The 27,653-nt window shown below is 55.2% G+C and overlaps 2 protein-coding genes across 8 annotated transcripts in view; one reads left to right on the top strand and one right to left on the bottom strand.

The window, feature by feature from the left end:
• TNFRSF13B (TNF receptor superfamily member 13B) overlaps positions 1–18,643 on the top strand; it is a 33,661-nt gene extending 15,018 nt beyond the window's left edge. For 3 of the 4 annotated variants that reach the window (XM_029211953.1, XM_029211954.1, XM_029211951.1), the window contains exons 2-5: positions 5,092–5,229; positions 7,744–7,989; positions 13,894–14,079; positions 14,385–18,643. In XM_029211953.1, coding sequence (XP_029067786.1) covers positions 5,092–5,229; positions 7,744–7,989; positions 13,894–14,079; positions 14,385–14,608 — 794 coding nt within the window. In that variant the 3' untranslated portion in view covers positions 14,609–18,643. The remainder of the gene's footprint in view (positions 1–5,091; positions 5,230–7,743; positions 7,990–13,893; positions 14,080–14,384) is intronic. The other variant, XM_029211952.1, reaches the window with a different exon arrangement.
• Positions 18,644–23,001: 4,358 nt separating this feature from the next.
• Positions 23,002–27,653, bottom strand: part of USP22 (ubiquitin specific peptidase 22) — a 33,033-nt gene continuing 28,381 nt past the window's right edge. For 2 of the 4 annotated variants that reach the window (XM_029211947.1, XM_029211948.1), the window contains exons 8-13: positions 27,420–27,578; positions 26,175–26,301; positions 25,361–25,452; positions 24,600–24,662; positions 24,056–24,205; positions 23,002–23,596 (exon numbers count right to left, since the gene is read on the bottom strand). In XM_029211947.1, coding sequence (XP_029067780.1) covers positions 23,554–23,596; positions 24,056–24,205; positions 24,600–24,662; positions 25,361–25,452; positions 26,175–26,301; positions 27,420–27,578 — 634 coding nt within the window. In that variant the 3' untranslated portion in view covers positions 23,002–23,553. The remainder of the gene's footprint in view (positions 23,597–24,055; positions 24,206–24,599; positions 24,663–25,360; positions 25,453–26,174; positions 26,302–27,419; positions 27,579–27,653) is intronic. The other 2 variants (XM_029211950.1, XM_029211949.1) reach the window with 1 other exon arrangement.

The following is a 27,653-nucleotide window of genomic DNA, read 5'->3' as shown; positions in this document are numbered from 1 at the left end:
GTATTTAATTACTTGTAGTGTGCCATTTTTATTCCCTTTTTCTTTCAGTTTCTGTATGTTTTTAGCTATTTTTTAAGTGATTACCCTGAAGATTACAACTAATGTCTTAAACCTCTAACAACTTAGTTTCAATAATACCTAGTTTCAGTAGTGTACAAACACTGTTCTATATCTCTGTCCCTTCCTATTGATATTGATATTGTCATAGATTTCCTTTACCAATGCTCCTTCTTTTTTCTTATGACTTCAAGTTACTGTCTAGTGCACTTTCATTTCAGCATGAAGGACAACTCCCTTTAGCATTTCTTGTAGGACAGGTCTACTGGTAACAAACTCTCTCAGCTTTTGCTTATCTGGAAATGTCTTAACTTCTCCTTCATTCCTGAAAGATAGTTTTGCCAGATATGCAATTCTTGGTTGATAGTTTTTTTTTTTCTTTTTGGACTTTAAATGTAACAGCTCACTTCTAGCCTCCATGATTTCTAAGGAGAAACCAGCTATTAATTTTATTGAGGATCCCCTGTATATGACAATTGTTTCTTTGTTGCTGCATTCACAATTCTCTCATCTTTGGGTTTCCACAATTTTATTACAATGTGTCTCAATGTGGGCGTCTTTGAATTTATCCTGCTTATTCATTGACATTCTCAGACATGTATATTCATGTCTTTCCTAAGATTTGGGAAGTCTCCAGCCATTATTTCTTCAGATATTTTCTCTCTCTCTTCTCTTTGAAATTCCTATGTGCATACGGTGTTACATTTGATGGGCTCCCACGAGTCCCTCAGGTTCTGTTTATTTTTTCTCATTCTTTTAAATTTCTGATTCCTATTCTAAATAATTTCAATAGTCTTATCTCCAGGCTCACTGATCCTTTCCTTCTGGCTGCTCGGATCTGCTATTGAACCCCTCTAGGGAGTCTTTTCATTTCAGTTACTGGACTTCTCAATTCCAGAATTTCAGTTTGTTTCCATTTTTTAATAGATTATTTAGAGTGGTTTGAGGTTCGCAGAAAAATGGAATGGAAGTTACAGAGAATTCCCATATACCCCCTGTCCCCAAACATGCACAGCCTCCCTCACTATCCATATCCTGCACTAAAGTGGCACATCCACTACAACTAACTACATTAATACATCATTATTGTCCAAACTCCATAGTTTACACTGGGGTTCACTCTCGGTCTTGTACTTTCCATGGGATTTGACAAATGTATAATGACTTGCATCCAGTTTCACTGCTCTGTATAATCCCCTGTGCTCCACCTTTATCTCTCCCTCCCCCTCAACCCCTGACAACCACTGACCTTTCTTCTGTTTCCAGAATGTCACAGAGCTGGGATCATACAGCGTGGAGCCTTTTTAGCGTGGCTTTTCTCAGTCACATGCATTTAAGATCCCTCCGTGTCTTTCCATGGTTTGAGGTCCCACTGTCTGGATGCCACAGTTTATTTATCAGTTCACCTACTAAAGGGCATCTGGGTTGCTTCCAAGTTTTGGTTCCTTTTTTACAACCTCTATTTCTTTATTCATATCCTCATTTTGTTCTTACATCATTTTCCTGATCTCCTTTAGTTCTTTGTCTGTGGTTTCCTGTAGCTCATGGAACGTATTTAAGACAGTTGACTTAACATCTTCAACTAATACTTTCAATGTCTAGGCTTCCTCAGGGATAGTTTCTGTCAAAGCCTTTTTTTCTGTGAATGTGCCGTATTTTCCTGTTTCTCTGTATGTTTTGTAAGTTTTTTGAGAACTGAACATTTTGAGCATTACATTGTGGTAAGTCTGGAAATTTAACTCTCTCACTCCTCAGGGACTGCTGAAGTTTTTGTTGCTGAGAGCTGGAGTCTGTTTGTGACTCTTCCAAACTATTTTTGCAAAGTATGTATTCCTTGTGTGTGGTCACCAAAGTTTCTGTTCCTTCATCTCTGCAGTCAGCCAGTGACCTGACAAAGATTTTCCTAAATGTGTGACTCCCCAAATGGGGGGGCAGTAGATCTCTTCCAATCCCCTGGGAGCCACTTCAACCAGGGAGGCTGAAACAATGCCCACCACCCTCTGTGCTGGCTCCTCAGTGATCAAAAGCGGCAACCAGCAATTAGAACCCACAATCCCAACATTCAGAGGACAAGGTCCTTACTGCCCATCCAGGTCCCAGCAAGTTGCCCCAGGGACATGAACAGCCACCACCCCACGATAGGCTGAAAGGCACCAAAACTCCCCAAATCTACCAGCTTCTTTGCCCAACTGTCCCATAGACAACCCCAGAGCTCCAATATCGTTACTTCAGCCAAGGCTGCCAGCTTGATGGCCGCTAGGGGAGAAGCAGGTCACTGGGGCTTCCTCCTGGCCATCTTCCCTGGCATCACTCTCACGCCCCCACTTTGATTTGAAATGTGCACAGAGTTCCTAACTCACAGAGCCCTCCCTGTAGGTGAGCTGCTTGTTCTCAAGGAGGCTTTAGAGTCTCCTTCAAGTCTCTGTTGCTCCTGAATTTCACGATGGTGGGTCTTGGTTTGAGAGAATTTATTGTGCAGGACACCTGATTGGCTCTTTGAATCTGGAGGCTGTCTTTCAACTCTGTTTTCTCTGGAACTCCCATCAGTCAACCTCCAGACGTCCTGATATAATTCCATATTTTTCACATCTTTTCCGATTTTCTGGGATATTTCTTCAATTATATCTTATAACCCTTCAACAGCTGTTTTTATTCTGGCTATTATATTTTAAATCTTCTAGTCATTCTTAGTTGTTCTATGCATACAATTCTTTAAAAGTAGCACATCACTGGGCTTCTCTGGTGGCGCAGTGGTTGAGAGTCCGCCTGCCGACGCAGGGGACGCGGGTTCATGCCCCGGCCCGGGAAGATCCCACATGCCGCAGAGTGGCTGGGCCCGTGAGCCATGGCCGCTGAGCCTGCGTGTCCGGAACCTGTGCTCCACAATGCGAGAGGCCACAGCAGTGAGAGGCCCGTGTACCGCAAAAAAAATAAAAAAAGTAGCACATCACTGAGAATTCCCTGGCGGTCCAGTGACTGGAACTCCACACTTTCACTGCTGAGGGCCCGGGTTTGATCCCTGGTTGGGGAACTGAGATCCCACAAGCCGGGGGAAAAAAAAAAAAATTAGTACGCCATTCTTTCTCGTGGATATAAAAGTTCTCTTCTCTTTCTAAGGATGTCTTGCTGTCATCTTGTAGTTTTCTTCTGTTCCCTGCATTGTCTCTATTGGCACTGGGTGGATTTCTTCTGCTTGCATCGTCCAAGGTCTCTTTCATGCAGAGGTGGTGCTCCAATATCAGGTGACCCTTGGCTGCAGTTCACAATTCACACTGAGGCACTAATGGCTGATTGGAAGTTCTGGGTAAATGGACGGCGTTTTCACACAGGAGCTTTGCTCTAGTGGTCAGGAAGCAGCATGGTCACTTTCTTGAAAGAATCTCCCAGTCAGTGCCTCCAGGGCTTTTCCTTTGGGTCAGCTTTTCCAGAGCAGAGTCTGCTGGCTTCCTGCCAGTCGCAGGATGGGGAAGGACACATCTTTTACAAACCTGGCCACAGCAGTCCTGAGGTATGGCTGGGGGGATAGTGGACCTCACTGCCACCCCTCCTCAGTCGTGTCTGAGGAGACCCCAACCTCCTGCTCGGGTGGGTGAGGGGCCGTCACCTGCCTGGGGTCAAGCCCTCTTTACGTAAGTCTCCAACCCTATTTCACTGCTCTGCCCTCCCATCCCCCACAGCCAGAGGTCCTAGTGCCCCAGTTCCAGGAGGTTCCTAGCATTCGGTGACGCAATTCCGCTTCCTCCCCGTGAGCTTCAACCGAGAGAGATCTTCAACTGAAGCCTGTCACCCCAGGCCCTCTGCCTTCCGTCTTCCAAAACGTTGCTGACACCCGTCCCCTGCTGCAGTCACTTCTTCCATTCCACCTTCGAGGACAACTATCCTTTCCTGCCCTTTCAGTTTGGTTCCAAGAGGGAAGGAGGATAAACCCAGGTGGCTAAGCTGCCAGGTCGAGGGGGAGCCGCTGGTCTTTCCTCAGTGGACTCCCATTAAAGAATAAACAAGTGCCTCAAAAAATGTTTAAAAGAAGTTGTTGGGGAGGAAAATGCCATGAAATTAGGCAGAAAATTACAGAAGACTCAGCAACACACAACCATCTGGAATGAGTCCCAGATGCCTTGCAGAGCCAAAGAATCCAGACAATGAAAGTTCAGGAACAGGCAGTAGCAGCAGCCTCTGGCCCTGTGGCGTTCAAACTCGGAACAGAAGTCACCTCTGGGGGTGGATGTTGGGTGGGAGGGGCCCGTGGGAGTCATCAGGGAGCAAGAAATATTCACCACCTTGACGCGGTGGTCGTGACACAGGCGTGTACACGTGCAAAGATTTGTCAAGCTGTACTCTTGAGATTTGTCATTGTGTGCGTCTCACATCTCAGCAAAAGAGCAAGGGAAGGAAACGGACATTTATTGAGTGCTTGCTGTTTGCTAGGCACTGGCTAGGTCTGCTTTTCTAATTCATTCATTTAATGAGCACCTACTATGTCCTGGGCACTATCTAGGTTCTGAGGACCCAGCAGCAAACAAATCAATTAGCATCTATGCCTGCGTGATGCTCCCAGTTAATGGGGAGACAGTATCAAATAACTGCATCACAAAAGTCAAGTGACAACAGTGACAAGTGCAGAAGAAGGAGCAAGTCCCAATCCGGGGTGGGAGGGTGTCAGAAAGGCTTCCCTGAAGAAACGAAGTTGCAACAGAGATCTGAGGGGTCAGGAGGAAATGACCAGTCGTGAAGCATGAAGAGCATGGGGTGCAAAGGGACCAGCACGTGCAAAGACCCCGTGGCAGGAGGCGTGTGCACGTTCATGAGGGTAGAGAACAGGGCCGAGCAGGGCTCCACTGATGCCAGAGGGGCCTCAGAACTGCCGTGCCCCAGACGGGAAACTGAGGCTCAGGGTGTCAGCCCCGGATTGCCCAGCAAGTACAACTGGGGCAGAAACCAACTCTGTCTGTTCCCCCTAGGGAACGTGAGCGGGAGAGGCCGCCTGGGCTCCGGCCTCCAGTGGTGCCCGCTGCCCTCACGTTCCCTGCCTCTCAGCCCCACAGGGCCTGCGGCTGGGGGTGGCCATGGAGCCCTGCCCCGAAGAGCAGTACTGGGACCCGCTGCTGAACACCTGTGTCTCCTGCAAAGCCATCTGCAGCAATCAGAGTCCACGCACCTGTGCAGCCTTCTGCAGTGAGTCCTGGGGCCCGAGCCTGGGCTGGATGCCCCTCCTGCCCCCGGAGGTCCCCCTGGCCTGCACTTGGGACCTGAGGAGGGGTGGAGGGAGACGGGAGATGGACAGTGTGGCACCTTCTACCTTTCGACCCTCCTACCCTCCTTGCAGCTTCCCAAGCATGCTCCGTTCCTTCCTGCCTCAGGGCCTTTGCACAGGGATGCATTTCCCCACCTTCTCCCCCGGGCTCCCTCCCACCCGGCCTTCAGGTCTCAGCCCCAAATCAAGAGGTCCTCTCTGACTGCCGTATGGAAAGTGGGCCCTCCTTCGTCATTCTCTGCTCTTTCTTCTGAAACTTTTTATTATAGAAATTATGACAGAGAGAGAGGACGGCATGATGAACCTGTCTACCCATCAGCAGCTTTAGAAATGCCACCTTTACAGTCCCCAATTTTTTTACTTGTGTATTTTAAAGCCAATCCAAGAACTCGTATTATTTTATGTGTAAATACTGGATCACGAACCCCTAAAACATAAGGGCCTTTAAAGCATAACCTCAATGTTTTATCAGCCCAGCAATAATTCCTTAGTATCATCTGCACTCAGGCCACATCCAGTTTTCTCGAATTGTCTTTTGCTTGCTTTTTCGTAACTTGTTCTTTCCCCGATGGAACTTATCACAGCTTGTACCACACGTTCTTTCCTGTGCGTTCATGTGTCTCAACCACCCGACTGAGAGCTCAATTCCTTTCTTAAGCCTAGCACAGTGCCTGACACATAGTAAGTGCTTCATAAATACTGGCTGAGTGGGGCTCAGAGAGGCTGAGTGACTTGCCCAAGATCACACAGCACAGTAGTGGAAGAGTTAGGATTTGAACAACAGATTTCTGAGTCTGCAACACCATGGCTCTGAGCCACTATCCATTAATGAGGTGGACATTCAGTGTTGACCCACAAACCCCTGGAAAGAGGAATCTGACAGACCCTTCAAGGAGGTTATTATCTAGTTGGAGAAATGACTCCACTTCATGGTAAAAAGGTGAACTACCGTAAAACGCCACAGCTGGGAGAGACCACGTCTGGCTGATGGGTTGGGGAGCGAGGAAGTTTTCTGGTAGGAAGCGCCACCTGAGATGGATTGTTAAGAGTCCACAGACGCAGAAGTCAGATGAGGGGGAACGGCACCCCTGGACGAGGGACCAGCGTGGACAAAGGCGTGGAGGCGGGAAAATACAACAGGGAATATCGAGGCCCAGAGGGGAGGTTGTGAGGTCAGGCAGTGAGGGCTGGTGGTCTGTGGAGCTCTGTCACCTGCACAGCCACATGGGGGTTCCCAAGGACGAGAGGAGGTCACGGCAAGCCCGGGAACACTGCTGCCATCGGGCTAACTCCACCTTGTGAGTGTCGGGGTCAGGAGGGTCCAGGGCCACAGCAGGGTAAGGGCAAGGGGTGGTCACTGGTCCTGACAGGATCACCCGAGTCTCCCCTGAGGTCCCAAATGCAGGCCTTCCTGGTTTTGCCTTCTACTCTGAAAAGGATGTACGTGTTGGCATGTTTGCATTGCAAAGAGCCACAAGTGAATATCCTATTTAAACCCTGAGCATTATTCATTATGTGTCAGGCACTGTGCTGGGGACTTCAAATCCCCGTAACAACCGTAAGAAATCACCATTGTTATAATTATTCCTCTCCTGGAAAACAGGAGACTGAGGTATGGAGGGGCCAAGCCCACCACGTGAAGTGGCGGACCAGAGCTTCCCCCAGCCCGCGTGCCTTCAAGGTCTGGGTTCTTGGCCTCTGTCTTGTGCTGCCTCCAAAATGCGCCCTGAAAACCTGCATGCGAGTCACATTTTCATATGAATGAATCTTAGAGACAAGGGAAACCTACCCTGTGAAAGTATAGGTTTCTGTATGGCACTCAAAACTGCTCTCTCCAGCAAGTGTGAATGGGCTTCAGTTTGCTTGGCTTCTGCCCCTTGGCACTGATGCCTAGTTAAGCTCCTGAAATTCTCATTTATTATTAAGACAGAAAAAACACTATTAATCTGGGCTTTCTCACCTTCCTTCCAGTCCCCTTCCCCAACTTGCTAAGGCAGATTCTGGTTTTGTTCTCCATTCCTTATATTTATATGAAATATGTTTCTCGCTTATGAGGTTTGAAAAACCCAAGTAAAGAAGTTATGTGACAATGTAATAACTTAAAAGATAACTAGAAAACCCTTATACAGTTAGTACTAAGAAATGCTCTTTTAAATTATAGGTCAAAGAAGAAATAATAGTGAAAAATAAGAACATTCTAAACTAGGTACAGAAAAAATACTACATGTCAAAATGTGTGTGATGCAGCTAAAACAGTACTTAGAGGACAACGTATAGTCTTACATTTGCATACTGGAAGAGGACTTGGATTACTCTGGAATTGCTTTTGGGGAACTGGACTAGGATTCTTTTTTAACTTTGATCCCTTTGAGGCCAGACCCCCAGTTTCTGCCTGTGTCTGTCACCCAGCAGCATCATGCATCTCTGTCTCCCAGAGTCACTCAGCTGCCGCAAAGAGCAAGGCAGGTACTATGACCAGCTCCTGGGGAACTGTATCAGCTGTGCCTCCATCTGTGGACGTCACCCCAAGCAATGCACACACTTCTGTGAGAACAAGTTCAGGAGTCAAGTGAACCTCCCACCAGCGGTCAGGAGACAGCGGACCGGAGAGGCCTCGACCCAGGCAGACAACCTAGGGAGGTACCAGGGATCAGAGCACAGAGGCTCGGATGTGGGTCCAGGTAAGCCACCTAAGGTTGGCCTGCGCGGTGTCCAAGGGTCAGAGTGGATGGAAGGCAGGCACCAGGCCTCAATAAGGAGAGGCTGCAAAGCAGGAAGTCCAGTGCAGGCAAATGGCCAGAAACCAGGGGGGTGGGGAGATCATCACAGGATAGAAAAAAAAAAAAATTAAGCAAAGTTTACAGAAGTCTGTGGGCAAGAAGGAAGCAAAAGAAGAAAAAAGACCTGACAGCTGGGAGTCTCATAATGGTGGCTGAATGAATTCTCAGAACACAGGGCAGCGAGTGGATAGCACAGCTAACCAGTGAGCAAGACCCCCACTCCATTTAGAGGCAATGGAGACTTACCAAGAACGAGAAAGAAAAGTACTATCAAAAAAGCTCACGGTGGAGATGGGCCTCCTTAGATATGTGAGAGGGGTCTCTTGAACTAGGCACTTACTAAGTGCCGAGCACTGGAAATGACCTAATTAATCCTCCCAGAAAATACCTCTTGGCTCAGCTACTCTGCTCTGTGGTGTCAGAGAGGACGGGGCTTGGGTGGGGATGTGGACCCACAAACACTTGATATCTATGGTGCTCTTGGTCTGCCAGGCGCTGGCTGGTTTTCCTCCTTTTCTGTGACTTTCCCCATGACGTCACTTCCATGAGAACAGGCTTCATGTGTCCTGATAACGAAGTGCCCAGCCTGGTTCTTCTCGGTTAGACTGTTGTCTCTTACTCTGCTCTGCTCTCCTGTCAGTAAGCTGCTGCCACGTAACAAACAGCCCCCAGATTCCATGGCGTGTTATTCCTCATGGCATAGGGCTTGGCTGGAGTCAGCTGGAGGGGCTCGGCTCCTGAGTCTCTCATCCTCCCCTGGGACCAGCGGGTGGGCAGCAGCATCAGAGGTGACACACGGGCCTCTGAACCTCTCGGCCAAGAGCTGGCACCCATCACGTGCTGCATCCTATCCCTCCAGATGCAAAGCCAGCTAGACTCAAGGCGGGGGAGACAGACCCCGCTCTCGGCTGGAGGAGAGGCGAAGGATTTGTAGCTGTGGGGGGTTTGTGGCCGGTTTTTATCCAGCACAGCCTCTTGTGAGAGGAAATGCAGATTCACACACAGAGGGCGTGGATACGGGTGGAGGGGGTGACGAACGGGACCACCAAGGGGGCTGCTCTCCAAGGTCTGGTGACCCCCGCGCCTTCCCTGCAGTGACGTATTTGACTCTTCCAGCCAAACCCAGAACCCCGTCCACCTCCGATGCCACAGATTCCCCTTTACAGACAGAGAAATTGAGTCTCAAAACCTGGAGGGTCAGTGCACAGCTGAGCGGGGACTCGGGCCCGGCCTGCGGGTTCCAAAGTTTGTCCGCTCTGCAAGAGCCAATCCCCGAAGCAGTGTTCTGTGGCACCGTCGCCCACTTAGGGGGACCTCTTGCCAGCGTGACACCGTTAGCCCTTCCTGTCTGTGACCACCAGCCAAGCCCCCTCCCCAGAGGGCCTGGGGTGGACCCTCCAGGTATGAATCCCCCAGGAAGTGTGGACAGACATTCCAGGAGCCAGTGGGGTCAGCGTGACCACGTCTGACCTGACCGCTGTCCCAGTCATTCCATGGTGCGGCCTTCCGAGCCTCGGAGGGCTGGGTGACGCCTCGCCATACCTGCCCCTGCCGCGTCTCCCTCTGGAGGTCTGGGGCTTACGTGTGTCCCGCTGTGTCCTGATACCTGGGCGTGCAGGTGGGGCGAGAGCTGGGTTTGGTGGGGACTGTGAACAGGAAGTGCCGGGCCCACACCCTGGGTGTTAAGGGCAGGGCGTGCAGAACACTGCCCGTGGCAGCGGGGCTGACCTGTCCCCCCCCACTCACTCCCCGCCCTGCCAGCCCCCACCCTTGGCCCCTCCACGTCTCTCGGAATGGCCGTTCCTTCATTTGACGGTAACTGTGGAGGGCTCAGCTGTGCCTGGGGGGACGGGTGCAAGAGTCAGGCAGACCCTGTCGCTGACCCCATGGAAGTTACAGTCTGATGGGAGAGACAAATGACTGAGTAACCTCAGTGCGTGGCGACGACATCCCCCAGCCAGGGTGCGATGGGGCGAGGAAGGTTTCCCCGAGGAGAGGCCCTCAAGGCAGACTGGGGGCCAGACCCCTGGTTCCATCTCCCACCAACTGTGTGACCTTGAGCAAGTCACTTAACCTCTCTGAGGTTAAGTGTTTCCGTAAGACTGAGATCACCTGCCTTCACGGGGTTGCTGCACTGAGTGTCAGGATCAGCACATAGTAACTGCTCATTTAAAAGGAAAGCATACATCTAAGAGACGACGTGGAGAAAGGTGTTCCAGGCAGAGGGCACAGCATGTGCAGGTGCTGGGAGGGGCTGGGAGCGGAAACACACGGATTCTCTGTGGACAGGGTACAGCCACTGCTAGGACCACTGGGGCTGCGACTGCTACAAACAGTGGGAGCAAAGGCTAAGCTTTAGTGAAAATTAAGGTTTGCTTTTCTTATCCGAGCCCACGGAGCCCCCAGGCCCTATTCAAGGGCCTCCTGGGTCCCGGGTTCAGAGCTCCAGGTGGCGTGAGCACGGGTGACCTGGGACGTCTCCAGACTCTCTATCTCCCTGTCCCCACTGTGGGGCAGCCTGGCACCCCCCTCACAGGGCTCTCGCAGGGCCTCAGCGACCCTGGGCCTTGATGCTCCAAATCCTTAACTTGATTACATCTGCAAAGGCTTTTCCCCCAAATCAGGTCATAAGGTCCCACGTGCAGGTTACAAGATCCCTTGTGGGAGGGCGATGCCCGCCTTGGGAGCACATCCTGCACGGCGGCCTGGGGGTTGGTCTCGTCTCTGGCTTTTTATCTCAGGGTGTGGAGTGTTTTCTCCCCACACACGCCACCCCCCATCCGCCCCCGACGGCTGCAAGAGATGTCACCGTGGCGGGTGCCCCAGGCCCCCTCTTCATCCCCAGGGCTGAGGCCAGGGGAAGGGGGCAGAAAGCCTTGGGAGCCCACCTCACCCCTCCCCTGACCTGCCTGCTCGCTGGGCTGGGGCCGTGGGGATGCTGGCGGAACGTTCCACTGGGTCGAGCTGCTACCAACAGCGCGGAGGCCGGAGCGTCCGCCCCGTTTCACCAGGAGGCAGGCCTGACCGTGAGCAAGGGTGGCCGCAGGGCCCAGGCTCAAAACCTGCCCTGCCCCGGCTACACCAAGGCCCCTCAGGACAGGTCACAGCACTGCCCGCCCAGCCAGCCCGAGCTCCAGCCCAGCAGCAGCAGTCGGGGAAATCCTGTTTCTAGGCGAGATTGACTCTGAAAACAGTACAAGCACGGAACAAATCTAATGGAAAACCCGCTTGGAAATAAACCATCCGCGGTGCCCCCTGGTGGCGGTGCTCAGAACTGCGCCGCAGGCCTGGCTCTCTGGCAAGGACAGAGCTCTCACATCCTTTCCCGACTGAAGCCCCTGCACCCACCGGGGTCAGCAGACAGGGAGGCACTGGGCGAGGCCGCTCCGCTCCGGGGCCAGGTCACTGAGGGCCGACAGAGGTCAGCGACCGAGCTTACAGACCTGAACAGCTGGTGACTGAACAGAGGAAGCACAGTGGTGGCTGGGGACCCCGTCCCCGCACCTGGCCAGCCTCTGACCCGGCTTTAACAAGCGAGGCAGCCAGCATGCTCCTTGCCGTTCCCGTTTGGAAAGGACGACACACAGGGATCGTGACGGAAGAAAGAAGGTATTAAAAAGCGAGGTTTGGGGAAAGTCTCTCCCCAGGAGCAACACCTGCTGCGGCCTGGGTTTGTCGGTTCCCACATGCTCTTGTCTAAGCACATTTCACACCAGGGAGAATCCCGAGCGCCCACCTCTCTCTCCCTGTTCACTTCCTGCCCCTGAGGCTCAGCCCATCTCAGGACCCACCAGGAAGCTGGTCTCCGGCTCTCACTGTAAACAAAGCCCAGCAAATGCCTGCATCCACGTGCCTAGAAGTGAACGTAGTGAGCCCACAAGCCTGGAAAGGGCGTGTCCGTGTTGGCAGGTGGTTGCACGTGGCCCTCAGAGGAAACCACCCCACCCAGATGTGCCTGTGTCGCCAGCCTGGGACAGAGGCGGAAGGCGACATCTTTCGCAGTTTTAACTGCACCTCTCTTCCGGATCCAGGGCCTCTGCGAAGCACACTCTACGAGCGGGTCACCAGGCAGGAACTGGTTCCATTTCCCTCAGGAAGCCCCAAATCACCCTCCTCACATGGTGGCTCAGGGCGCCCGGGAGAGCAGAGCAGAGGCTGCCAGGCCTCGTCATGGCACCGGCCAGGCCCTGCGTCCCCTGTACTGCGTACTGCTGGGTGCAGGGGGGCCCGGCCCAGCCCGACTTGAAGGGCAGGAATCGAGGACCATCTCCAAATGCCAGCAGCCAGCCTCGAGGTAGTCTGAGTGTTAGAGTTCAGCTGAAAACACCTGAAATCCACCCAGCACTTCACTGTGTACTTAGCAGAGTCTGGTAGCTGGGAATTCCACCTCCCACGTGAAGGCTGCCAGCCTCTCCCCCGCTAATCCGGCCAGGCCGACGGCTTTATTTTATCCCAGGGACGCACAGGAGCCGGTGAGTAGATGGGGGCCCGGGAGCTGGGACACACGGACGTCGCCGGCCGGGGGTGGCGCCAACAGCCCACCCAGAGCTCTGTGAACGTCAGGGTGGCACCAGCCAGCTGTCACTTCATAAAATTCTGCCCCTAAGGAGCCTGCGTAAGGAAGAGGGACAGTGTCCACCTTGCCATCTGTGCGCGGCCGGCCTGGAGCCCCGGCGTGGAGCCCATCAGACCTGCCCCCAGGTGCAGCTCTGCAACTGTGACCAGATCTGAGGCTCAGTTTTGTCATCTGAAAAACAGACTGTAAGGCGGTGTGCCCACAGCGGGAACAGCCTGCAGGATCCTCAAACAGCTCAGCAAGGAGGCGCCACCTGACCCGGCAACTACACTCGTGGGACGCGTCCACGAGAGCTGCACACACACGTGCACACGGAAACCTGCACGCAAGCCTTCACAGCCGCCAAAGGGTGGAAACAACCGAAATGCTTGCTCATCATGGACAAACAAACACGATGTGGTGCATCCACACAGTGGAACGTTACTCAGACCCAACACACGTGGCCACACGCCTGAGCCTTGGAAACACACCGAGGGGCCTGACGTGAAGGTCCCGTGCTGCACAATTCCACTGGTATGAAGTGTCCAGGACAGGCGACAGACAGCGTGGTGGGGCCCGGGGCGGACGGGGGGCGTCATGCGGTGCCGGACACACCCCAGGTGCACAGGCAGCAGCCGCACGAGCCTGAGAACACACTAACCACCCCCCTCATCTTCACGGCCGTGAGCCTGGCAGCACGTGGACTACACCTCAACCTGTAAAGGGGGCGAGCGCCCCTCCTTCACAGAAGCGCGCGGGTCAGGGACACACTAGAGAAAGTGTTGCGTGCAGCAAGACCAGCAGGCGGCCAGCAGCCCTTCCTCCCGGGCTGGGGGCGCCCGATCCCAGGGCCCGGGACAGATTTCGAGGGCAGGGCTTTGGCTCGGGGCCCTGAGTGGGGCCAGCGCCCCATTTCCCCAGGTCCTCCTGGTGTACACCTGCCCCTCAGGCCCAGGAGCAACACCACCGTCTCTCTCCAAGCACGTGCTCCCTGGTCAAACACCCTCCCTGGACAACTGTCCACCTGCTCGCCCGTCCACCTCTGGTACTGTCCCAAGCTACACCCCACAGCGAGGGAGAACGACAAAGGGCGTGCAGCTCCGGGGACCCCGGCCCTCCGAGGGGGCGTGGGGGTGACCGCGTGGCTTGTTTGGGGCTCACGAGGAGGAAGCGAGGACGAGGGGCTGCTGGCCGAGGGGGGTGCTTCAGGGAGGGCCCCTCCTGACTCTGGGTCGCCCGCTGTCTTGCAGCGCCCCCAGCGCTAAAGCTGAGCGCCGGGCAGCTGGCCCTGGTCTACAGCGCGCTGGGGCTCTGCCTCTGCGCCATCATCTGTTGCCTGCTGCTGGCCGTGGCCTGTTTCCTGAGGAGGAGGGGGGACCAGGTCTCCTGCCAGCCCCGCGCAGCGCCATGTCGGATGCGCGCCAAGTCCTCCAAGGGTGAGCACGCAGCGGGGTCCTGGACATCCCTGTCCTGGCTCTGCCCCCGCTTCTAAGCGGAGAGCGGTTGCCGGTCCTCCCGGGGAGCAGCCTGGCGCCAGTTCCTACGGTTTCCTATCTGTCCTGGTGAAATCGGGTCAAACATCAAGGCAAGAGGAGACAGGGCCCTGAGGAAGGGTGGGTGTTGGGCCCCGGGTCTTGCCCCACTTGCCAGGACAGGGCGGCTAACACCGGAGGTGGTCCCCTGGGGGTGCAGGGCGGGGGAGGAGGGGTCCAGGCCGAGGCCAACGCCCTCTCCCGCTCAGCAGATCACTGGATGGAAGCCGGCAGCGCTGCAGAGGCAACGCCCGAGCCGACGGAGACGTGCAGCTTCTGCTTCGCGGAGTGCAGGGCGCCTGAGCGTGCCGGGAGGTGGGCGCGCCACGGCCAGAGCGCAGCCGGACAGCCCTGCGTGCGCGCCCCGAACGGTGGCCTCTGCGGCATTGAGGTCGTGTGCACGCCCGCCCAAGAAGGAGGCCTGGCCACATGAACCTGGGGGGCTGGGGGGAATGGTGATGGGAGAGAGAAATGACGGTGGGGGAGACTGGGGAGAGAGGAACAGAGCAAGGGGAAAGGACAGGGAAGGGGGAGGGGAGTGGAGGAACAGCTGGCAGAAGGGCCAGGGCCACCGTATTGACCCCAGGTCTCCACTGTAGGTCACCGGCACCTAAACGCACCTGCAGTAAAAGCACCCACACCTGCTGGACCCAGCCCCGGGGACCCTTTGTAGAAATAAAACCTCCCACACTGCCCACTCCTCACTGTGGCTGGTTTGGGTCGCGTCTCCCCGTGGTGACTGCCCCATCCCACCTCTCCCGCTGCCCCTGGGCTCCAGGCCTGGTTTCCAAGGATCTGAGCGAGTGTGTGGACCGAGAAGCAAGCTCTGCTGTCCCCTGTCACCTAAGAGGAGAAAGCAGCCGGCTGATGGTGGGCCCACCATCAGGGTTGGGCCCGCCTGCGTTGATCTCGGAAAACCAATCTCCTCCCGTGTCTCCTCAGAAAGGCGTGAAGCAGTGTGACTGTGTGTGCACGTGTACAGTCACGTGTGTGCACGCATATGCTGCTCCCACGTGTGTCACGGGGCGCGGGGTGGACAGAGAGCAGGCGGGCTGAGCCCGGGCGTCAGGCTGCTCTCAGACCCCGGACCACGTCCCTGCATCACCTCAGGAGTGCTCTCATTTGGACACCAACCTGCTACTGTTCAGTACTTTTCTTTACATCAACCTACCTTTCCTTCCAGACCTACACGCTAAATTTTTCGGATTCTGACCGGTAACACTGTATCTGAGCATTCACAATTTGTTTTCTTGGCTACACCACGTGGCTTGTGGGATCTTAGCTCCCTGACCAGGGATTGAACCCGCACCCCCTGCAATGGAAGCGCAGTCTTGGCCACTGGACCGCCAGGGAAGTCCCACATTCACAAATTTTTGATACTACATATATTTTATACCTGTATTTGCAGTGAAACCTACACGTTAGGAGCATTTAAACCTGAAAATACATAACTGCTGTAGCAGCAGCTACACAGATGAACACAAAATTATGCAAATCATTCATCTGGAAACCACCTGGCACACCTACGTGCACCAAAGGTTCACACAACACACTCTGGGAGGTGTAGACAAGAAGCCTGAGGCTCCATCCTTCCCTCATCCACTGGCTAATGGGCCCTGTCACCTTCTCAGGCTGCTGGACAAAGCCCCACACGCTGTGCGGCTTCAACACTGGAACCTCCTGTCCCCCGTCTGGAGGCCGGAGCCCACCCAGGTGTCACAAGGCTGGTCCTGCTGCGGCCGTGACGGGAGAACTGCCCCGGCCTCGCCCCCACGGCTGCAGATGGCCGTCTTCCCTTGATGTGTGTCTGTCTGTCCAAATCTTCCCTTTTTATAAGGACACTGGTCACCCTAATGACCTCATTTTCACTTGATCATGTCTGTACATCTCCAGATAGGGTCATGCTTAAAGGTTCTCAGGGTTAGGACCTCAACCCATGAATCTGGGGGCACACATTCAGCCCAGAACACAGGTCCTCCCAAGTCCAGTCTCGCTTCAACGCGGTCTGAAACCAAGTTAGCTTCTCACAAGCACCCGCCCAAGACAAGCGTCTGACCCGGTGTTCAGTGGGCCCAAGGCGGCAATGGGGACATCTTGGTGCGGTGTCCACCGGTCACCAAGCCCACGGCAGCATCTCTTGGCAGCACGGACCCTGTACCTGGGGTAGCTGCCTGCCAGACCCTGGCGACGTCCCAGCGCATCTCTGAGCTGCACGGACGCGCTTGGGATGCAAAGCCTCGTCCGAAACGTGTGCAGACTCCTCCAGCTGTTTTCAAATTCTGCTCATCTGAGCCCAAGGGGCCCTGGGGGATGCTTCTGGACCGTGCGGGGAGTGAAGGCTGCCGAAAACACAGGGAAATGTGTGCCTGACTACGGCTTTCCACAAAAATAACCTCTGGGTTTTTTGTGTCAGTTTTTCAATTGGTCTTTAGTGTAAGTTGACGTGGCAGGTTTTGTTTTGTTTTTTTAAAGACCAGGATCCTCTGTTGCAAAGAAAATCTGAAACTCTAAATACCATCCACTTTACCCACGTTCTGTGTTCTGCTGGTCCTACTTCCAAAATACACTGATTCCCGCCACCTGCCACAGCCCCCGCGACGCCAGCCCCGAATCCGCCCTGTGCACCCTGCCCAGGGCTCAGCAAGCTCCTCTGAAAAGGACCAGATGGCAGAGACTCTCGGCGACGACTCAGCGCTCACCCAGCCCTGCCGCGCTTGTGCCCAGGCAGCCAGCGCCAGGGGAGGCGGCGGGTCGGACTGGGCTCCGCCGACGCAGCTCAGACCGGGCACCACAGCTCGCCCTCCCCGCCCTGCTGCTCCGCAGCTTGGGCCTTTACCTCCAGCTTTACTGAGACATAAATGACACGTAACTTTGTGTGAGTTGCCAGGTGATGCATCTGTACATTGTAATACGCTCCCCACGTGGCATCAGGAACCCCTCCACTCCAGCCCACCGTCACCCGTGTGGTGAGAACGTGTAAGATCTCCTCTCTCTGCAACTCTCAAGCACAGGACACGGTATCAGGACGTGTCAGTCTCACCCCTGGGAGTCTGTGCCCTTTGGCCAGCATCTCCCCCTTTCCCACCCCCTGGCAACCACAGTCTACTGTTTCTCTAGACACTGGCCTCTTTGTGTCTCTCTACGGTTTTCTGAAGAGCTGTCTGCGAACAGCATCACCTCACTCCCGCCCCGTCTTCGGTGCTGCTGTCCTGGAAGCCCACGATCCGTCACTACTGTTTTTGCTTTAGAAACTCAGTAGCGTATGGAATGATTAAAAATAACAAAAACAATGCTTTGTAGATCTACCTTCACGTCTAACAATCCTCATTTTCTGGGTGTGGACCTAGGTCTGTCTGGTGTCTCTCACTTCTGTCTGAAGAGCCTCCTTCAGCACCTCTTGTGCGAGTCTGTGGATGGTGAATTCTGTTTGCTTCCAAAGCCTTTCCATTTCTGAGAGATTTTTCTGGGAAGACTCTGGGCTGCCAGCTTTTTCTTTCCAGCATCTCAGAGACATCGCCCTACTCTCTCCGGCTCCCACAATTTCTGACAAGACAGCTGCTGTGATTCCTACCTTTGTTTCTTTGCAACGTGTGCCTTCAAATTTTTCTTTTTATCTTACTTTTTAAAGGTTTCAGTGTGATGTGTCCCGGAGTTTCCTGTTGCGGGTAGGTCTGTTTTGTTATTTATCCAGCTTGGGGTTCTCTGAAACGTTCGGACCTGTAGCTTGATGTTTTTCATGATAAAATTACTGGCCATTATCCCTTCAAACTGTTTGGTACCGCCCCACATCCCAGGTTCCCTATTCTTTCGGTTTGCCCCCATTCTTCTCTTTGTTCCAGTTTGGGTGGCCCCAATGCCTCTTCCCTCAGCTGTGAGGTCACTGACGGGCCTGTCAGGGACATCCTTCCTGTCACCACGATCTTGGCTCCCAGCACCTCCATCCACGTGGCCCCTCCTCACACAACCCCCATCCTGCTGAAGGCTCCCGTCTGTTCCACACATTTTCCCTGAGAGCCGTCAACACATTAACCCTAATTATCCAGAATCTCCGCCTGACAGTTCCGACATTCACATCATCTCTGAGTCCGGTTCTATCGCTTTGTCTCTTGGCAGTGAGTGTTTCTACTTGCTGTTTTGTGTGTCTTGTGATTTTTTTTTTTTTTTTTTTTTTTTTACCAAACGCCAGACCTGCATGGGAAGGCAGAGACTGACATACCAACTTTTTATGCCTGGAATGGGCCAGCCTTTCTCCTCCAGGCCATCAGTGAGGTGCCGAGTCACAGGCTGAGCCGGCTGGGTTCTGTCGTTGCTGTGATCAGCCCCGGGGCCCAATGGCTTCACCTGGCCCCGTGGGGTCACGCTCTCGGGGAGGGGCTGCTCCCTGGCAGCTGCACGCCTTCCTGCCCTTCCTCGGCAGTAGACGCCCCTGTCGCTCAGTGTTTCCTCCCCTGGGGTCCCGTCCCGCGTGCCCTCCCCCCACCCCTCCCTCCCCGGAGCAGAAGCCCACCGAACTCCTCCCGATGGAGCCTCAGGGCTACGGCGACCCTGCTTCTGCTGAGCCCAGACATGCAGACCATCGCGTGCTGCACAGAGCATCACTCCCATGCACCACGGTGCTGGCGTGTCGCTGACTGGATCTGAGGAGCAGACAATTTAATAACAGTGAACTAAACAAGCCCCAAGATTAAGAGTAAAAATGGTACAAATGAACTTATTTACAAAACAGAAATACAGTCACAGGTAGAAAACAAACTTACAGTTACCAGGGGGAAAGGAGGGGGATAATAAACCGGGAGACTGGGATTGGCACGTACACACTACTATATATAAAACAGGTAACTAATAAGGACCTACTGTAGAGCACAGGGAACTCTACTCAATACTCTGTAATGAACTATGTAGGAAAAGAATCTAAAAAAGAGTGGATACATGCACGTGTGTAACTGATCCACTTTGCTGTACCCTTGAAACTAACACAACATTGTAAATTAACTGTACTCCAATAAAAGTTAAAGAATAAAGATAATTTAAAAAACTTAAAATCAATCAATCCATCACAAGAAATAATGCACCCCAAACTCAGGGGTCCCCAACTCAATGGCATTCCTGTGGATTCCGTGCTCTGAAGCAAGAAGACAGGGCACTGCATCTCCCACACCCTCCCGAGAACAGGCAGCCCTGCTGGGTTGAGAGGCAGCACAGGCCATTCTGGGTGTGTTAATTCCAACCGTCTACACAGGCAGCATGTGGCTCCCAGTTAAAGAGGGACCCGAACGTGTTCGAAAATGCTGCACGACCACTGAGCCTGAGGATACAAGAGACTGAGTAACTCAGCATCCGTGGCGAACGAGGACGTGTCACAAGCCTCCAGCAGGGACCAGAGGACACCAGCACAGATCTTCCAAGCACGTCAAACCTGTCCTCCTCCGTGGGCGCTGGTCCTCCGCAGAAAGAGCCTCCGCTATGCGGGCCGAGCACCTAACCACGGACATCGGTGACCGCGTGGCACGAGTGCCCTGAACACAGTGAGTGCGGTCGACCGCTTGGCCCACCTCCGGGTGTGCAGCGACGGACACTCGCGTGCAAAGTACAGCAAGAGCGGGCGGCTGTGACGTGCACAGACACGCCCACTGCACAACCGCAAGTACCCTTGTGACCAGGGACCCGAGGACCATCGTTTACTGTAACTTTGTCTTCAAAGTTCAGCTCGGCTGGACGGTCAAAGATTTGGAAGCAATGGGATTTAAGGACTGGCGACAGAAGATACGGGTGGGGATGGGCACAGACTGTGCTCACCAAGGAGAAGCCCGACAGAGGACACTCACCGCCAGGTGGACAAAACGGCCAGTTGTGGGAGCAGACGGCTCGCTGAGAACCCCCGCCCCACTCCATGAACAAAGGGGCCATCGAGATGGGGACGGGGCTGTCTCAACAGGCTCGATGTCAGGTCCTGACCCTGGCTCACCAGCTGGCCCTGCCGGGCGCCCACTTGGCAACTGGACCGGCACTAAGGCCCAGGAGCAGCTGGCCACCTGCCGGCAGCCCCCCTACACGGAGGCCAGAGACGCGTCCTCACGGGATCGAACCTGTCTCCCGGACGCGGGTCTGCCTGCCCTGCCTGTCGGCACCACCCCCCGCAACGACGCTCCGCCAGCCCCACGGGACACAGAGCAGGGGCCTTGTGTCCACGTGGCTGCCCACTGAGACGCAGGCACGAGTCTGTCTGCCAGGACAGCTCAACGCTTTTAACCAGAGCCTGCGACCGGAGCGTGCGGGTCCTGGGGTGGAAGGGTTAGGGTTGGGCGGGCTCCGCAGCTTTACACCAAGAGCCCCACCGCGCGTCTTCCTCCCGGGCCTGGAGAACTCTGCTGGGAAGGTCTCGGAGCCCCGGGGGAGCTGCCTGCAGGCACGCAGCAATGGTCCTCCTGCATGTGGAGAGACCCCCGGGCAGGACTGCTGCTCTGGAACCCAGGGGCACTCGCTGGTACTTCCTGATGTTTCCGCGTACGTGAAGTGAAGGAACGTGTGACAGAGGCATCCAAAAACAGCACGCTTCAGAAATGAAGGGCGGACCGGGGGGTGGGCAGAGTCGGAACCGCACTGGCCAGGACGGGGGCTGCTCTCCGACCACACCCTCCGCCTTCTCAGCACCCGGGGAGCCACACACCCGTATCGCCGCACCGCATCCCAGGTCCTGTAATCAAACTCCAGCAGGGGTTCCTGTGTTTAAAGAAGCCCCTCGGGTGGCTTTTAAGTTCGTCAAAGTCTGACAGCCCACGGTATCCTGAGTCCCAGATTTGTCACCATCCTGCCCCCGGGAGGAGGGGACGCAGGGGGCATGGACTTCCCGGCCCAGGGCAGGTCTGGGCTGGAACAAACCGAGAAGGGGTTGGTGTCACAGATGGGACTCGCGTGCTAGTAAGGGAAGACGGGCCAGTTTTCAGAATAAAATGTAGCTTTATTACGACACAGGAAAAGACTACAAGCCATTAGAGAGAAGAGCCAAACAGTCCCTCAAAACGACAGGTGAAAGGGACGCGGAAACATCCCAGTAATAAAATCCACAGCACAATCATTGGGATCTCGTTCTTACGATTTCTGTTTTCAAAGTTATAGTAAACGACGAAACAAGTCACTTGAATTGTCAAAAGAACGGCAATTTTATACGACGAAAGCATCCACACCGAGCAGAACTACAACGGCACGAGTGTACGTGATGCAGCAGGAGCGTCCTGGACATTCTGGCGCCGACGGGAGGCCCGAGGCGGCCTGGAGAGGGCCCGGGCCCAGCCCTCGCCCCCGCTCAGGACACCCAGGGAGAGCCCACTGTCTCACTGTAAAGCGCTGACACGGCAGCCAACGTCTCACAAACACAAGTCACTTTAAACACACTAGCCGGGGAGGAAGGGTCACCCAGGGATTCCTCAGCGGTCTGGACATCGACACGGGTGGTGGTTTGAAACAGGAAACCATTTTCCCGTATTTAGTAGCTGCATCGGGAGCTGAAAGAAAATAAATTCCCCAACCCATCACGCAGTTCTTTGTTCCTGACGAGGTGACGTCAAAGCAGGACCTCAGCGCGCGGGACGGGGGGCGGGCGCGCGTGCAGGCAGCCGGAGCCTCACCGCGCCCCCCAGGTAGTTCTTCCAGCCACAGGGGAATCTCAGCAGCAGAGAGATAAGTGCTCAGAACACCAGGCCAGAGGGAACAGAGGGTTAACTTCGACATAAAAATTCAAAAGAACACCCAGAAAAGAGAAACGGCCTCACTGTCTCCTGAATCTTCACATCCTTGGAGCAGCTGAGCCCTGGACATGAGTGGGTGGCAGGGGAGGGGCGCAGGGCTGACCAGACCACAGGCGACCCGCCAGAAACCCCGCGGCCAGTACATCTCCTCTGTCGCCACTCTGCACGGAGGCCCAGGGCTCCAGGGCCCTCAGAGCAGCCACAGCGGACGGGCCACGCGGGGCAGGTGCCTGAGCTGCGTCACTGAGGACTCTGCTGGGTACGACGCCCCCGCCGCAGGACCCCAGCACCTTCCACGGGGGGAGCAGGAGCCACGCCGCGCCCAGACCCGAGCAGCCGACGAGCTGGACCTGGTTCACGGTCTGTCGGCTGAGAACCCGTTACACGTTTTTAAACGGTGAAAACGGCTGAAATTTTGTGACGTGGCTAAAGTATATGAAATTCAACTTTCCGTGATCATGTAAAGTTCTACTGGAACACAGCTGCGCTCATCCACGTTACCTACAGCAGAGGCCACAGGGCCCACAAAGTCAGAAACATCTACTACCTGGCCCTCTGCGGAGAGCCCGCTGACCCTGCCGCAGGTGAACGTGTTCCTCTGCAGGAAAGAAGCCTCACGGTTCAGGGGACACTGGCTCATCCCCCGTCTCTGGGCTGGAATCTCTCAGAGACGGACAATCTAAGTTTGGGTGTGAACAGACAGATGCGTGCGAGACGGCTCACAAGAACAATGATGGCTGCACCTCCCCCGTCAGCCCCTCCCACCAGCTCAGTCCCGGCCGTCTGTCCTGCGGCAACAGAAGCTACCGGAACGCAAGGCAAAGGCACCCAGAGCCAGGATGCAGCCCCCCTGGAGGCCACCGCATCATCCGACACACCCGCCGGCCAGCAGCGACCAGGAGAGCTCGCGGGACAGGTGGCCAGGAAGGACACCCGGGAGGGAAACAGTGAAACCACTGGAAACGCTTCAGGTACTAAAAGATTCATACGACAGAGACCGTTCCCAGCGCAGCCTGATTCTCCTCCACTGAGCCAGGCAGCTCTGACCAGGTCCAAGACGCCTGCGGGGGGGGGGGGGGGGGGGGGGGGGGGGGTGGGCAGGGGGCAACAAAAACAGCACCGATGAAAAAGCAAGATCCACTCTCCAGGATAAAAGGAAAACGATCTAAATTTCAGCCTGAACTCAATAATTCACTCACATTACCATCATTACGTTTAAGAGATTCACCATTGTGGAAAGAGAGAGAAAGGGGGGCGATATGCAAACGCCTATTTCTAAAAAACGGGGATCTGCTTCCACATGCAGGACAGACGTGCTCGGAGGCCCCACGGGGTCTTCAGCTCCACAGGCTCCAGGGCTCACGCCCGAGTCCGCGCTGCGCACGGACACCAAACTCACCAAGAGAAAGACCCACGAGGCCTGCATCTCCTCCACCTCCTGCTTTCTGGGCCCCAGCATGGAATGGCTGGCGCGGGGGCTGCGCCTGCCCCGGCTCGCAGGGGACACAGGAGACACTCCGGCGCACGTCTCCTCTGCCCCCCCCCCCCCCCCAGCCCACCTCTTGCCAAGTGTCCACACAGCGTGACCCCGGGCACCCGGATGACTTCGGGGGACTTGCCGGTGCGCCGACGGCTACTCGTACTCCAGGAACTGTTTGTGATAGAAGAGCAGGTACCTAAGGAGGAGAGAAGACAGAGCACGCTTACTTCCACCTCCCGAGGGGTCGGAGCAAAACCACCCTGACCAGGACAGCTGCGCTCAGCCTGTCACCGCAGAGAAGAGACGGCAGGGAGGCGGCAGGGCCCCCAGTCCATGACCAGCCCGGCCTCCGTCCACCTGCTGGGCCCTGGCTGTGGCCGCCCCCCAGCCCTGTACACGGTCCCTCTCGGAAGGACGCTGGCCCCGGGTCCCTGCCCCAGCCCACCCGCCCGGCCTCCTCACGACCACCGCAGAGCCTCTCAGGGCTGCCCCACTGCTCGCGGCTCCAAGCCCAGACGCCTGCTGGAGCTCAGGGCAGCTGGGGTGGGGCAGGAGCCCCGCGGATGGTCTGGAGACTGAAGGAGGCAACGATGAGCAGGAAGGAGCGAACGGGGTGCAGAGGGGTGACGCGGCCCCGGGGCCCCGCGGGACGCACCCCTCACTGTCCAGCACGTCTGCAATGCCAGCCTTGGTGATGATGGCATCGTCACACTTGAACCACTGGTCCTTGTGCTGCCGGATGAAGCTGGTGTAGTGGCCACTCTCCAGGGTCCCCTGGTGGTTGACCACCGCAAACAAGGAGTACCTGGTTTGGGGACGGTGGCGGGAGATGGAGGTCACGACCCTGTCCCCACTAGGGACCACAGTCCCCACCGGGTAGCCGCCTAGGAGCAAACGCTGACAGGCGATGGCAGCACGGGAGAGGAGAACGGGCCCGCCTGGGAGGCGCTGTTGCTGCTCTACCCTCCCCGCCGCCACCAACAGGAGGGACGGGGAGAGGGGCCTCACCGCGATGCGGTGGGGCGGGGGGGGGGAGGCCCCTCCCCGACAGAGGGTAGGTGGCAACACGACAGGAAGCAGGCCAGTGGCCAAGAGCAAGCAAACCCGGCCGCTGCCCCTCACATGCAGCACCTCCTGGGAGACGCAGGTGGGCCTCCCGCGAAGCCCCCGGCCCCACTCGTGCTCGAGGTGCCACTCACTTGTTATCGTTACTGAGACTGTCCACCGGCTGCTGGTACTGTCCGTTCATCCTGTTCTCTTTGCTGTAACAAACGGCGCAAACTCAGGCTCGATTAAAACAGTTCACTAACAACCCATGGTTCACATGGTATCATGGGCACCAGGGACGCGTGACACCGGACGCCGTGCTGGTGCGGCTTCCACGGGTCCGCTTCCCCCAACAGCTCCATCTCAGGCAGAGATGACCCCCAAGTTACGGTGGGGAAACCGAGGCCCAGGCTGGGAAGCGGACTGCCGAGATCGAGGCTCAGAGCCGGCCCAGACCCACGTCTCCCTGCCAACCCCCAGGCGGGCAGGCAGGCAGCCTCCCCAGATCGTCCTGAGGCCCCGCCAACACTGGACTCAGGCCTCTGTTGCTTTAAGCCGCCCCGCCTGTGGTTATTATTCACTAAGGCAGCCCTCCTACCAGGAAGCGTCCTCCTATTTTTGCAAAGGTAAATTTCAAGTAGTCCCTGATACAAAGACTCCAAAACAAGATAAATGAAATCTACAACCACAAAACCACTGTGTCGATTTGTATCCAATCTCAGTGCCTGTGGCTGAAACGCCTGAAATGCTGCCCTGAGCCAGCTGGTAGGAGGACAGCCTCCCTCACACAGGGACGGTCCTGGGGTGAGATCAGGACAGTGAGGTGTCACGGACGAAGTGACATCAGGGCCCACTGGGGCCTCATCAGGGACCTGGTGCCACGCCCACCCGACCACAGACACGGAGGACGAACCTGGAGGCCATGAAGGGGGTCATGTCCAGCTCCAGGGGGAAGGACACGTAGGTGGTGATCTTGCGCCGAAGTTTGGCCGAGTGTTCGAATCGCTGCAGAAGTGGGAGTGGGAAGGCTGTAGGGCTCCTCCGACAGCACAATCTCTGTGGCTCCCTAAGTGGGCCTTTCCTGCATTTTCCGAACTGCCCTTGGCCACAGCTAGAGCTCAGAGTCCACAGGGCGACATAACCCACAGGGCTCAGCCCAGCCCTGAAATGATGGGCCCAACAGCAGGTGTGGACCTAGCACGGTGCCCGGTGGGAGAAACAGGTAGGGCTGGGGATTTGGTTTCTGTCTTACATCCTTAAAGGGTCATGAAATAAAAGAACGAGCAACAGAGACTGTACGATTTACATGTAAAATCAGATCGCAAATACCCAGGACCAGCAAACACACTGTCTCTGCTGCATATTCTTTCATAGTACATCATACACACGATTCATATTTGCTACTGGCCCTTCACAGGAACATGCCGACCCCCAGACTAGACCTTAATGCTAAGGGTCCTTGCTTTCAAGTAAAAGAAAATCGGAAAACTTGGGGTGAGGATAGAAGAGCTTGGAGGAGAGGAGCAGTAAATCCCTAACCACCCCCCACCCAGAGTAACTCACCCTATTTTCATTATGAAGCAATTAGTTTCTGATTCACGGGCAAACCTCCCGGCGACAGACACGAGCAGAGTTATTTATAGGCACCACCCTCTTTGCTCCACAAGCACGGATGGACTCTGCACACCCACCCACCCTCAGGCCCTGGACGTGCTCAGGGAACTCACTTTGAGATGGAAACAGGCCACGATGGGCAGCTTCTTCATGGTGAGCTGCTTTGTGGACTCCTGGTAGCTATGGCAACCGCTACACTTGATCTTGGCACTGCTTCCTAAGTGCTCTGGTCTGGTAAATCTGCAACGCATTGAAAACATGTATTTTTAGGAAAAAAAGATGGCAGCAGTAAGAAAGGAAAAAGAGAAAAGTTATTTTATCACTTTCAAGGGGTTCACGTCCTTCCTAAAAACACACACACAATTAGGGACATTTATAACTTCACAATGAAAAAGCTATTCCTTCCTTTCTCTTCTCTAGCACTTCAAAAAATATTTATCCTCAACTTTTTTGGAAAATGAAAGTCTGGTGAACTCAAAATAATTTTCTAACTACTGTTAAGACCCAGCAATCAAATTTGTCCCTGAAAAGTGACAACCAGCACTCACGCAAAAACTGTACATGAGTGGCTACTGCACTTTTATCTGTAAAGGCCAAAAAAAAGCCCGGAAGCAATGCAGATGTCCTTCAGCGAATGAGTGGTTAAGCCGTGTACACCATGGAATACTAGTAAGCAATAAAAAGGAAACAACTGGTGATGCACACAACCTGGATGAATCTCCAGAGAATTAGGATGAGTGAAAAAAGTCAATCCTTGAAAGGTTACATGATGTATGATTCCACGGATATAACATTCTTGAAATGTGGAATTTCTAGAAATGGAGAACAGATTTGCGGCTGCCAGGAGTTAAGGAGGCAACAGGGGTAGGAGGTGCAGGACGTGTGGTTGTGAGGGACCCTGTGGGGGTGCAAGCACCCTGCATCTTAACTGCAGGGATGTCGAGATCCTGCTGACCGTGACATTGTGCTGTAATTTTACAAGATGTTACCACTGGGGAAAACTGGGGAAAGAGTACACAGGATCTCTCAGGATTGTATCTTACAACTGCACGCAATTATCTCAAAATAAAAAGTTTAATTAAAAACGTTTTCATCACCTTCAGAAAAGGCCACGAGCCACAGCAGGAGGGCGGCCCTGCTGGGTGTGACTCTGTCCGTTAGTCACTAAAGGCCGCGGACCTCCAGCCTCTGCCGGGGTGGGGGGCACTCAGGGACAGAAACAGCTCGTCTGCTGGCCATCCCGTCTTCCCTCAGCTTTCGTGCGGGAACGTGGGGCCCTAGGGGGCCTGGCTTTACCAGGACTTTCCCAGAGCAGCCACGAGGAAGGGCCCCCTCCCCACAAGGCGCGGACGCCTCACCTCCGCAGGCAGTCCGTGAGGGTCGTGGTTCCCGACGCGTGGCTCTCTCCGTTCACCACGCTGCCCTCGCTCCCAGGGCTCAGTGGCCAGAAGGGGGTGGAAGAGCCAGGCAGGTCCAGGCTGATGTCCCAGAAGGGGTCGATGGTGGTGGAGACCCCACTAGGAGCAAGCAGGGGGGACGGGTGAGCACCACGGCCTGGGGGCAGTGCAGCGACAAGGCCCCGCGACGCTTGG

The sequence above is a fragment of the Monodon monoceros genome, unplaced genomic scaffold (genome assembly GCF_005190385.1).
Source record: "Monodon monoceros isolate NGI ecotype Baffin Bay Population unplaced genomic scaffold, NGI_Narwhal_1 Super_Scaffold_9, whole genome shotgun sequence".
NCBI lineage: Eukaryota > Metazoa > Chordata > Mammalia > Artiodactyla > Monodontidae > Monodon > Monodon monoceros.
The sequence above is the reverse complement of the archived record's forward strand: the minus strand, read 5'-3'. Positions and strand labels throughout refer to the sequence as shown.